The 13,010-nt window shown below is 41.5% G+C and overlaps 1 protein-coding gene across 1 annotated transcript in view; it reads left to right on the forward strand.

Annotated features, from left to right (window-relative positions):
• LOC126431845 (ankyrin repeat domain-containing protein SOWAHA) overlaps positions 1-13,010 on the forward strand; it is a 402,948-nt gene that overhangs the window by 13,572 nt on the left and 376,366 nt on the right. Inside the window, exons 2-3 of the mRNA XM_050090438.1 lie at positions 4,092-4,153; positions 8,110-8,535. Coding sequence (XP_049946395.1) covers positions 4,092-4,153; positions 8,110-8,535 — 488 coding nt within the window. The remainder of the gene's footprint in view (positions 1-4,091; positions 4,154-8,109; positions 8,536-13,010) is intronic.

Consider the following 13,010-nt stretch of genomic DNA (forward strand, 5'->3'; position numbering starts at 1 on the left):
TGGTCTCTCATATCCTACCTCCCTCCAAGTTCAGTAATGACAACTGAAACAAATGGGTTACTGATAAACATAATCAGTTGCTAAACAGGTCACGAAATTCTGTAAGTAATATTTCAAGATGCTTGGCAAGCGATAGATAGTCGTATTCGCCGATATCTGCGGTTTCCACAGTTTTTTTACCTTTATCATCCATAATACTAGTTTCATCTGAAAAGCATTTGCTGTACTTACGGCTGAAATGTAGCGATTTTCCCTTGCAATTGGAGATGTAGCTACTTAATTTTAATATCTGTCAAGAAACCTAAATCAAGAAACCATGGTATGTCGTTAAGTTCTTGACAATGTTGCCCAGATGATTTCAGAAAATCTCATATCTCACCAAGAAGATTGCACAATCGTTCCATAGTTTTCCCCATAATAAGCCATCTTACGTTAGCATGAAGAATTATGTCACCATTCTCATAATATGATACATTCAGAAGATTTGGTGCCGTGTAGAATATGGTTCAAATGGCTCTGAGCACTATGGGACTTAACTTCTGAGGTCATCAGTCCCCTAGAACTTAGAACTACTTAAACCTAATTAACCTAAAGACAACACACACATCCATGTCCGAGGCAGGATTCGAACCTGCGGTCGCGCGGTTCCAGACTGTAGCGCGTAGAACCGCTCGGCCACTCCGGCCGGCCTGTAGAATATGCTCAGATGTAATTTTCTATACGAGTTTCAAGTTTCGTGACATAGTCAAATTTCAGAATCTTGGCACATATAGCTTCTTGGGTGACAATACAGTGATAAGAAAGAAATTTTGAAAATGAATCATCGACAGCACAGAGAGCCAGAAACCCACCGAGTGAGGGGACGCAGTGGTTAACACACTGGACTTGCATTCGGGTGGACGACGCGACGGTTCAAACCCGCATCCGGCCATCCTGATTTAGGTTTTCGGTGATTTCCCTAAATCACTCCAGGTCGGGATGGTTCCTTTGGAAGGGCGCGGCCGAGTTTCTTCCCCATCCTTTCCTAATCCGATGGGACCGATGACCTCGCTGTTTGGCCCCCTCCCCCAAACAAACCAACCAACCAACCTCACAGCAAGAAACCCATGATTCTTTCCGTCGTTGAAGGTGGTTGTTATCACAAAACGTTTAAAGTGCGGGAAGTCGCTACGTTTCACAAACATCAGGAAAGCGTTAAATATGTCTTGTCCCCTAACACGTTCATGAGGTGGCAACACTTTAATAAACTTCTCTTTGACCGTAAAATCTCTAAAGACCATTCTAATAAATGAACACAACTCTCCAACATGAGAAATATCAGTGCTTTCATCAAACTGAAGCGAAAAATACACACCATAGCATGTTCTGATATAATTGAGGCTCAGAATCTTCAGAAATCTCTTCAACACGTCTAGCAACAGTTAGGTGAGACAATTGAAGTCCTTTGAAAGACTAAGTGCAGATTTATTTTCGTGACCATCGAACAGAGATTCCGAGACACTGTTCATTGATTGCTTCTTTAACTACTTCCCCGTCATTGGAAGGTTTTATCCCTTTTCGATAAAACACAGCAGACTTGTTAAGAGCCCATTATCATGTTACTGTTTTGCTAACTGGCTTTGTAAACGCACTTTGCTATATTGGTAATTAAGATTTTATGTCTCAACTTTTACGTGTTCGTAATTCAGAATTAACAGGAAATTCACTGTCTAATTTTTTTGTGCTTTGTCGAAAACTAACATTCTCCATTACTTTTCTTGGGAACAGACACACTACTGTTTCACAATAAACACACGGGGTTTTCCTCCGAATTCGACAACACTGTAGTGTTGACAACACATTTTCGACCAAGTCCCTACATGACACGTGATATGTCTGTACATTCACATTTTAAGTCTCTACAGACGCAAAAAATTCTAGGCTGGCGAGGAAAAAAAATTAATGATATACTGGGTAGTAACGTTTCCTCTTTATGAAAAAATTTTGTACACTGAACAGTCGCTTTTTTTGAAACAAAATATTCACATTGTTACTGGGGAAGCGTGTTGCTCTTAGTGTTTGGACAATTTTAGAATCGACGAAAATGTCTTTTTATGAAGTCACCTTTATGATCTATTGTTGACAAAGATAGTGAATGCTCAGCAGCCAATCTGAATTTGAGAAGCTTTCATGTCCTCTTCGAGCTTAGGACGCTAGACTTTTGTGTGAATCGCGATTTGCGTTTTTCGGAAGTTCACTTCTTTCCTTTCAGCACACAAAGTAATGTCATACACTCTGCAACTAGCACAACTGTCCTTGGGATCTGCTAGCAACCCCCCCAGTTCAGATCCTGGGTACGCCCTTGCCTGTGAAGAAGGGAAATGCATGACACGCAGTCTGGCGACTTACTTTTCCTCGCGCTTCTACCGTTTATCCCCTCGTCCTCCAACCTGTTACGTCTCCAAAAAGTAATTTATTCATTAATACGTCTGTAATGCACTTAGGTATGGTCCACATATTAAATGTGTGTTCTTCATTTAGCGGCAAACATTAATTTTATTCCATTAAAACACTTATTTAAAATAATTTCCGATTTTTCTATATCCTACAACCTGGAGACTATTAGTCCAAGAGTAAAAATCAGCCAGACCTTTTTAGTAGGAAACTTAACGTAATTTAACTTTAAACTGCGAAAGGTTTTCCATAGAAGCCGCGGGTTTCAGGATATCCAAGAAAACTTAAAATGTGAGCTTCAAGCTCCCCATCCCCCTCACCCACACCCCAACACTCAGACTCACCAGCCAGCATGTTTAGTATGTTGGCCCATTATCTACAGAGAGTTTCAGCAAAATCGTAAGGTTCTGTATTCGATTCTGCTTGGACTACTAATGTTCTGGATACATTGATGGATGTAGAAAAAGAACTCCAGTATTACGTAAGAGCTGTGTGATGGACAAGGATGCGATCCCAGAACCATGCCTTTTTTGGGAAGTTCTTTTACTGAGCTATCCAGGGACGAGTCATGACCAGCGCTCACAGCTTCACTCTCTTTGAAATTTGCTAGTTCAGCAAGGTGTGCGGCAAAATGTTCCTGAAGCTCAGAAAGTAGGAGACAGGTTCTGTTGTCAGTAAATCTGTGAGTTCTAACTCAGTGAGAGCTTAGAACACGGAAAACAAGCTTGCAAGTTAGAGTCCCAGTCCAATACACAGTTTTAATTGACCAGGAAGATCCAAATTGGACTCACTCTTCTGCAGACTGAAAGATTGGTTCAGTTTCGACATTATTATTGATTGAGATAACTAACACAATAACATTTCCATGTAGCGGCATATGAGAGAGATCAGAAAATGTTTAGTCATATGATTAAATTTTGATGTGAATGGTCCCTAGTTGGCAATCATCAGTCTCTAGGGAAGACTGCCCCCCAACAAATATTTCAAAACTGTGGCTGTGCTGATTTTGTGGGCTTAACACATGCAGCTTCTCAAGAGTTTGAACTTTGGATGTCTCCAGCAATTACTGTACTTGTTGCTGTTGATTTTAATGATGTCCAATAACAGTGTGACGAACTATTGTTTCGCACAGTATTTCAATAATTTCTGTACTGTAAAGTAACGACTAATGCTTTTGTTATCAGATAATGATGTTATTGAACAACAGTGGCTGTTATGTGATACGGAATGTTAATTGTGGCTGGTTGATGCTGCACTCTGTCAACATTAAGGAATAATTAGTTTGACTGTAAAATGTAGTGTGTACGATATTTGCTTGTTAGTCATTGTAACAATAGTGAAACTGTTGTTGGGTTGTGAAAACAGTTTGTTGATGGGCAGTTTTAAAACTATTGTTAAAAGCTTTCTAATACATGGGTATACTGTCCAAAGAGCTGTAAGTATACTTTCATGAAAATTTATATTATTTTGCACCATTGTTCATGTTCACTGCCACATAAATGTATTAATTCAGTGCCATATAAATGTTTTAGTTGATAAAATAATACATCCTATTAGTGGAATTATTGTCTTAAATGTTATACCTTTTAACATAAAAAAATAAAATGAACTGCATTGGTACTTTTAATTTGCATCCACCCTCTTTCTTTTCTTTTCAGTTGAAGCACGAAACTTATTCAAAGAATATGTAAATGACCTTGCCACTATGCGCAATGAGGATGTAAGTAGTTGCCCAACGTTTAACATTTCTATAAATATATATTGTACAACATTGGTATACATACATGGTATTACTGAGTCACAAAATTGATATCTGACAAAAAAAAAAAAAACAGACTGACAGTGGGACCTGACAGTATAGTAATAAAGAAATGAAACAACATTCTTGCAACTCCAAAGTAATCCAACAAAGAGATACATAAATAAGAAAAATGATCAGTTATAGCTATGGGTCAGGTGGCAAAAGCAGCATTTTTGCAAGAGAGGAATGTAATATGATTTTATTAAATTTTGGCTTATAGAGAAAATGCTTTATAGTCTACTAATCTTCACACTTCAGTTGTAAGGCATAGCTTACTATCCAAGTAAATTGTTATATGAACAAACTATGTAGATTTTGGAAACATCTGGTGTTACCTGCTATAAACTCAATACTTAAATTTCCATGTGATCCACGTATCATTTTAAACTAAACTGTAAATTTTATGTATTTCTTTAAAATATAGACCTTGTGATGAATTTCTTTGTTTCATTCACACTCAGTTGTCAGAAAAGCACTATAGTCTCATGGAAAGTGATCAGTTTTTTGTAAGGTCCAGTCTCAGCTATTTTAACACTCAGTACATATGATGAAAGTTCTCACTTATCACGTGGAACATGAGCCAAGAAACATCTGAAGAAAGTAAAGTAAAGAGAAGCCAGCACATAAAGCTCTGGCTTTCATATTTCTTAAAAATGGTATCTTTGTAGTCAGTGATGCAGATTTACTGGTGAGTAATTGATTGTGATTGGTCAAATATATGAGCTGTGCAAAAGCAAGACCCCTAATAAAGTACACCAGGGGTTTTTATCCAAATTTGTATAGCCAAAAATAGTGTCTAACATTGACAAATAGGATATCAATTGACCAGTGTGAGGTCTAACTTTGCAAAATACTATTTAATTGCTTGAATTTAATTATTAATTAAGAAAAATCTATTATTGACTGAAAATGTTTATTTCAGTATTATTTTTACTTTTTGGTGAATGAAGTTTGTGGAGAGAGCTTGATCTCTTAACTAGACCGTGGTCAACGGTAAGTTGAAAGCTGATGTTTTCTTTGGAAGTTTGTGTGATTCTGTAAGAATCATACTACTCCTGGAGAGTGATTTAATGTCTTCCATCAGTCGTATGTGGGAACAGTGAGTTTTGTGTGACCTCACATATTCTACATTGTGACTGGCTGATAGATGAAAATCTGGTAGATGCATAGTTGCTTTGTGTATTTGTTAAGCTGAAGTATCATATTTGGTTGTTTCAGTAATCATACTTAGTAACAAAAATGTATGGGTTAATATGATGATACAGAGTGCTGAAGATCAGTAAAAAAAATCATTTTAGGTATGATTTGTTGCAAAAACGTTTTGGGACATGTGACTCCACTGACTAAAACTGTTATCAAAAAGAAGTGTGTTGGACTTAGGAAATTTTTGTCTGTGGAGCCATAGTTCTTTGTGTGGGAAATGAACTGGCATTTGAAGATTATATGTGAACCTTGGCTGTAAGAAAAGAGTCAAAATTCAGTTTCAGCCATGAGTAACTGGCAGTTACCAATATTTGTGAACTGCTGGCCTCAGATTTACTAGATTTTTGTTTGGGAAGGGAGACACTACCAAAAAATCACGGAGTTGGCATTATTTTTCACTTGGTTTTTGCTATTTTCATGTCTCTACTCTTTCCACATGTTTCAGGCTGTCAGTTTGCATGTTTACATCCCAAGACACAATATCTGCCTTGGAAACTTGTGGAAGCCAAAGTGTATGGACTTATTTTGTGAATCTGCAACATCTAATGTGCCATCCATTTCACCTCCTTGATTACAATTGTTACCACCCTTCGTGAAATATCACTTGTTGGCCTTTGAAAGTCACTATAGCTTTCTAGATCTTGTCTGAGGTACTTCCTAACTGTTGATAGCAGAATTTACCTTGAACATATGACCATCATCAACATCTTTTCATCATCCACTGCTGGATATTGGTCTTTGCCAGACTTACGTCTTTATCATTTTGCAGCAAAGTTTGTCCTGTTTGTTCCTTTATGTTGTCAGTTCATTAACCATGAAGATGTCTTATAGACTACTCTTATCATGTGGAAGCCAACTCAAAATCTTCTTAGTCCATTTCCATCATTTCGTCACAGTATGTGCCCCGCTCTTCTCTAGTTCTGTTTCATAACAGCATTCAACTCCTATCTTTTCTCTTACTGTCTGTTTGTTTGTTTCTCTGTGCCTTCTGCATCATGTTTAACGTGCATCTGTCCACTGGCTGTTGAAAAATGCTCAAGTTCTGAACAGACTGCAAAATTATGTTTGTGTTTCAATTTTGTAAGTATTGGCTTTATACACTTTCATGTCGGTATAACTTTCACAAAAAAATTAGCAAGTGATGGCATCTGGTGACACCAGTTCCCTGTCACTCGAACTCTGTAAGTATGCAGGAGTGGCAACCCATGAAAGAAGTACTGCATAAGTTGTTCTTGCAATCTTGAGACTGGGAACTGACATGGAGTAGCTGAGCCCTCCACACTAAACTGTCCTGTGCAAATTTCTTCTTGTCTACTTTACTACTGCAGTCTACATCCATTTTAACAGACTTACTGTTGTCAATCCTTGATCTCCCTCTACAATTTTACTCTGATCCCCCCCCCCCTCCCCCTCCAATACCAAATGACATTTCCTTGAAGTCCCAGGATGTGTCCTATCAACTAATTCCTTCTTGTAGTCAAAACTAAACTAAACTCCACCCAAACAGGCCACGAAGGCCCAACGGTACCGACAGGCAATTTTATCATCCTCAGACCACAGGTGTCACCGGATATGGATAAGGAGTAGCACATGGCTGGCACACTGCCTTCCTGGCCATATGGCAGTTTATGAGAGAGACCAGAGCTCAATGAAGTAGCTCATCAGTTTGCTGTGTGCCCCCTGCTTGCCAACAGCACTCAGCAGACCAGATGGTCTCCCATCCAAGTGTTAGCCCAGCCCGACAGCACTTAACTTTGGTGATCTGGCTGAAAATGTTGTTACCATTGCAATAAAGCTGTTGGTTTCTTGTAGTCAAGTTGTAACAGAAATTTCTTTTCTCTACATTTCGATTCAGTACCACCTCATTATCAATCTCTCCATCTAAAAGCTTTTGTTGTCTTATTGTCTGAATTGTTCATCATCCACAGTCTACTTCCTCACATGGCTAAACTCCAGACAAATACCTTCAGAAAAGACTTCGTAACATATAAGTTTCTGTTGGATGTCAACAATGTTTTTTTGTTCGGAAATTCTTTTCGTGCTGATTTTAGCCTGCATTTTATATTCTCTCTGCTTTGGTTGTCAGCATTTATTTTTCTGACCAAATAGCAGAACTCATCTAATAATTGTAATGTCTCATTTCTTAATCTAATTTCCTCAGTATTGTGTTATTTAATTCAACTACATTGCATTACCCTTGTTGTACTTTCCTTGATATTCATCTTATAATATCTTTTCAAGAGACTGCCCATTCTATTCATTTCTCCTTCCAAGTTCTTTGCTATCTCTGGCAGTATTACAGTATCGTAGCCAAAACACAGTCATCCTATTCTTTTCCCGTGAAATTTAATTCTCTTCCTGATTGTCACTTTTGTATCCACTTGCTCAGTGGACATATTGAATAATATTGGGGTTAGGCTACAACCCCACCTTTCATTTACTGCTGCCCTTCCACGTCTTTCGCCTCCTTTGACAGCAGTCTGGTTTTTGTATAAGTTGCAGATAACCTTTGACTCCATAATTTTATCTGTATTACCTTTTAGATTTTCAAAGCGTAAATATTCACATAATGGAAATGTCGTGTGGCTAGGGCCTCCCGTCGGGTATTCACATTAAAACCAGACCAGTGAAGAAGACCCCTTGGAATGCAGAGAGGCTTATCTCGCTTTCAGGGGGAGAAGTACCTGATCCTGAAGAAGAAACACCGTATCCCCGGAGCGGTGAGTCCTGGGGGCTACGCCTCTCCTTCGCCATCTCCGTCTCCTTCTCCGTCCGTGGAGTCGATGGTGAGCAGTCCGGGCGGCTTGCAGTACGTGTCCAGCGAGTCCCTGGTCTCGCCGTCTCGCCAGCCGCCGCCGTACCGGCCTCCCCCGACGCTGGGCGCCAGCCCCCAGCCGCCGTCTCCACAATACCGCGAGCCGCCCCCTCCGGCTGCTCCGCCGCAGTTACAGGGTGGCGGCGAACCCGCTGCACCCGAGCCCACGCCCCCGGTGCCCCCGCGCCGCAAGAGCAGCGACAGGATCAGAACCGAGAACAAGGAGAACATCGACGTCACCAAGCGCCCAAAGGCTGCGGGAGCTGAACCAGCTGGCAAGGAGGTGAGTCTTCCTCCTATTTTGCGCTCTCATCCAATGTAGTGGGACCTGAAACCACATTTCATTGTGTTCACTGTCACCGGAATACTCCAAGTAACCAGAATAACCACTAGTACCTTGCACGGCGTTTGAGAAGCAAACCAGCATAAGGCGTGATATATGGATCATTCTCAAGGGAAGAAAATCATAAGCATATGATCTGTCACAATGTGATCTGAGGTACAGCTGTTTGAGACTGCCAGCAATGGGAACGGTGCAGATGCTAGTGAGTCAACAAATCGTTGTTTTACTTTCCCATTGAGGTAATTTTTTCTTTATATACTATTGGCCATTAAAATTGCTACACCAAGAAGAAATGCAGATGATAAACGGGTGTTCATTGGACAAATATATTATACTAGAACTGACATGTGATTACATTTTCACGCAATTTGGGTGCATAGATCCTGAGAAATCAGTACCCAGAACAACCACCTCTGGCCGTAATAACGGCCTTGCTACGCCTGGGCATTGAGTCAAACAGAGCTAGGATGGCTTGTACAGGTACATCTGCCCATGCAGCTTCAACACGATACCAGAGTTCATCAAGAGTAGTGACTAGCGTATTGTGACGAGTCAGTTGCTCGGCCACCATTGACCAGACGTTTTCGATTGGCGAGAGATCCGGAGAAAGTGCTGGCCAGGGCAGCAGTCGAACATTTTCTGTATCCAGAAAGGCCCGTACAGGATGTGCAACATGCGGTCGTGCATTATCCTGCTGAAATGTAGGGTTTCGCAGGAATCGAAGGAAGGGTAGAGCCACGGGCTGTAACACATCTGAAATATGACGTCCACTGTTCAAAGTGCCGTCAATGCGAACAAGAGGTGACCGAGACGTGTAACCAATGGCACCCCATACCATCACGCCGGGTGATACGCCAGTATAGCGATGACGATTACGCGCTTCCAATGTGCGTTCACCGCGATGTCGCCAAACACGGATGCAGCCATCATGATGCTGAAAACGGAACCTGGATTCATCCCAAAAAATGACGTTTTGCCATTCGTGCACCCAGGTTCGTTGTTGGGTACACCATCGCAGGCGCTCCTGTCTGTGATGCAGTGTCAAGGGTAACCGTAGCCACGGTCTCCGAGCTGATAGTCCATGCTGCTGCATACGTCGTCGAACTGTTCGTGCAGATTGTTGTTGTCTTGCAAATGTCCACATCTGTTGATTCAGGGATCGAGACGTGGCTGCACGATCCGTTACAGTCATGCGGATAAGATGCCTGTCATCTAGACTGCTAGTGACACGAGGCCGTTGGGATCCGGCATGGCGTTCCGTATTACCCTCCTGAACCCACCGAGTCCATATTCTGCTAACAGTCATTGGATCTCGACCAACGCGAGCAGCAATGTGGCGATACGATAAACCGCAATCGCGATAGGCTGCAATCCGACCTTTATCAAAATTGGAAACGTGATGGTCCGCATTTCTCCTCCTCACACGAGGCATCACCACAACGTTTCACCAGGCAACGCCGGTCAACTGCTGTTTGTGTATGAGAAATCGGTTGGAAACTTTCCTCATGTCAGCACGTTGTAGGTGTCGCCACCGGCGCCAACCTCGTGTGAATGCTCTGAAAAGCTAATCATTTGCATGTCACAGCGCCTTTTTCCTGTCGGTTAAATTCCGCGTCTGTAGCACGTCATCTTCGTGGTGTAGCAATTTTAATGGCCAGTAGTGTAGTAACTAACTACGAGGGCTGTTCGGAAAGTAAGATCCGACCGGTCGCGAAATGGAAACCGCTGTGAAAATAAAGGAATTTTTATTTGCGATAGTTAGCCATATACTTTTCAGCTACTTCTCTACATCAAGTTTTTGTATGTCCATCCTTTTGACTGAGGTCTTGGGGACCACAGTCGTTCGGTATTGTAACAAAATGAAACGTCTACAGCCGTCCTTATGACCTTATTTATGGTGTAGCTAATATTTTCGGCGCTTCAATGCGCCACGTTTAGGCCTTAGTTGATGCTGAAGAGGTTGTCACGATCCACTACACGCTGCATCAGTGGCCAACATAACTTGTTTACGCAGACTTTCTTTAACTGTGATGTAGGCATTCCAACCATCAACTGCCATCTTGATGGTTGGATTGCTGACAGCAAAGTTACAGGTAGTCTGTGCAAACCAGTTTTGTTGGCCACTGATGCAGCGTATGGTGGATCGTGACAACCCTTGCAGCATCAACTAAGGCATGAACATGGCGCACTGAAGCGCCGAAAGTGGTAGCTACAGGATAAATAAGATCATAAGGACGGCTGTAGGCGTTTCATTTTCTTACAACTTCTTAGTCTCTGCACATTCCTCATGATATAGAGCACAGAACTTCAGCTAACCGTAGCCTTCGTGTTGGGTAGGAATCAGAGACGTTGGCACAGGACCAAAGTAATACGTTTCTCAGCTCTTGGATTGCGTGAAGACAGCTGGACTCGCAAAAAAATATGCTTGACTTGAAGTTCTGTGCTCTATATCATGAGGAATGTGGCAAAAGAATCACATTAACTGATAACGACTCTGAAAGTTACCGTCCTCAGCAATATGGAGACTGTCGCCACCCTTGTGTGAAGTGCGCATTCAAATGATCAACGTGGCAAACGGTGAGTTTCAAACAGCTGCATGTCGGAAACCATTGAGGGAAGAGCTAACCTCTTTTGTGATATTTCCGTTGAGTACTCGCCAAACTGTCAAACCATAACTTCCTCCTAAAACACCACGTACGTTTGGCGAAGGCGTAAACATACGTATCAGACACAGAACTTATATGTTATGTAACAAGGTCAGTGTTTTCATCATCAACTAATAGGTAAAATTGTTATAGCTTGTGGTTCTAGGACTGTACGTCCTTCTTTTTCATATAAGGAAACGAATAATCAAAACGGTTATCAAACAAAATCACAGTGCGTTATTTGAGGGCATTACTACAGATTAAGCATGCTTTAAATAAACAAATGAAAATTTTTACCACTTAATTTGGTACATACAATGTTTCGGATATTTATTGAAAATGTTGCTGCTTTGCCTAATGTATTTTGCATGGAAAAAATTTAAAGTCCTACCTGCGATGAAAAAAGTCCGGATTTGGAAGCCGATATATCCACGTCTTGATGCAATTAAAATTTATTTTACAACGAGAAGGTAGAAGACGTACAGCTTTTGGCTAGAAAGACTCCAGGTAGATGAGTATCAAAATTTGATGTAATATCCTTGCGTCCGTTCCACGTGAAGCCGTGATGTTCGAAATTCGTAAGCTTCATTGAATGTGATAGTCAGGGGATACTCTTTTATTAATGGAAGTAATTTGTTAACCATACAGTTTGGCGAACTGTGTTTCAGTGTCAGCGTATGATTTCTTTTAACTCGAAGTGCTCGCAGTTCTGAACTGGAAGTATTCTACGACAGAGATATTTTCTGAAATATAAGCATTACGTATGACATATGTGAATGAGTACTGCCTCGTTTATTTGAAAGTTCGGTATCGTTAACTGATGAAACAGATAAGAGGAGAGCGAATTAAACGTAATCGAGGTGCCGTTTGCATACTAGTCGTAATGTATAATGGGTGTCCCTTGTAAGAATCGTGAGGCGCATTTTCTCTGGTGTTTCGGCAGATATCTGCAATTTCGTTTTTGCATTGTGTAGCTGCAGTCAGTCCAAACAAATAGTTGTCGCGTCTTTCATAAGACGCCCATTGTCGACGGAAAGCATCTGTTTGTATCCAGCTACCACCAAATTCTTTTTAAAGCGGTTTTACGTGCCCATCGATATATATTATAACGGGAACAGAAAACACAAAATGTAATCGGTAGTCACCAGCAGCGAATGAGCAGCTGTGCTGCACGACAATAGCAATAGCAGTCAGCGCGGGCCAGGACGGTGCTGTCGCTGCTGGGGTACTGGTTATTCAACGTGTTTTCCTGTCCTTGTTAATACATGTCGATGGAATGAATATCGCACTAGATTAATTTGGGACCGCTTTATCGAATGGACACGTAAAATTCCGCTTAAAAAAAAAATTTTTTTTTGTTGTAGCTTGACACAAATCAATACTTTCCGTAGTCACAGGACGTCACATGAAAGACGCGATGAGCAGTAGGGTTGACTACAGCTTTCTTTCTTTCTTTCTTTTGCTACCGCCTTTATCTCACATTGTGCGCAGGGTTGGCAGGTTTAAGTATGGAATTGGCATGGTTAATTTTAAGGGGTGGCCGGATGCCGTTCCTGCCGCCACCCGATAACCCCCCCCCCCCCCCCCCCCTGGGACGGAATTAGTGTACCCCAGCTGTCTGCGTCTAGTGTAAATCGTGAAAGAGTGTGGATGTGTTTCAAATGTCTGCGAGTTGTGTAACTGAGGTGGTACGTGGGGACCAGCCCGGTATTCACCTAGGAGGACTTGGAAAACCGCCTAAAAACCACATCCAGGCTGGCCGGCACACCT

The sequence above is a fragment of the Schistocerca serialis genome, chromosome 1 (genome assembly GCF_023864345.2).
Source record: "Schistocerca serialis cubense isolate TAMUIC-IGC-003099 chromosome 1, iqSchSeri2.2, whole genome shotgun sequence".
In the NCBI taxonomy this organism is placed as follows: Eukaryota; Metazoa; Arthropoda; class Insecta; order Orthoptera; family Acrididae; genus Schistocerca; species Schistocerca serialis.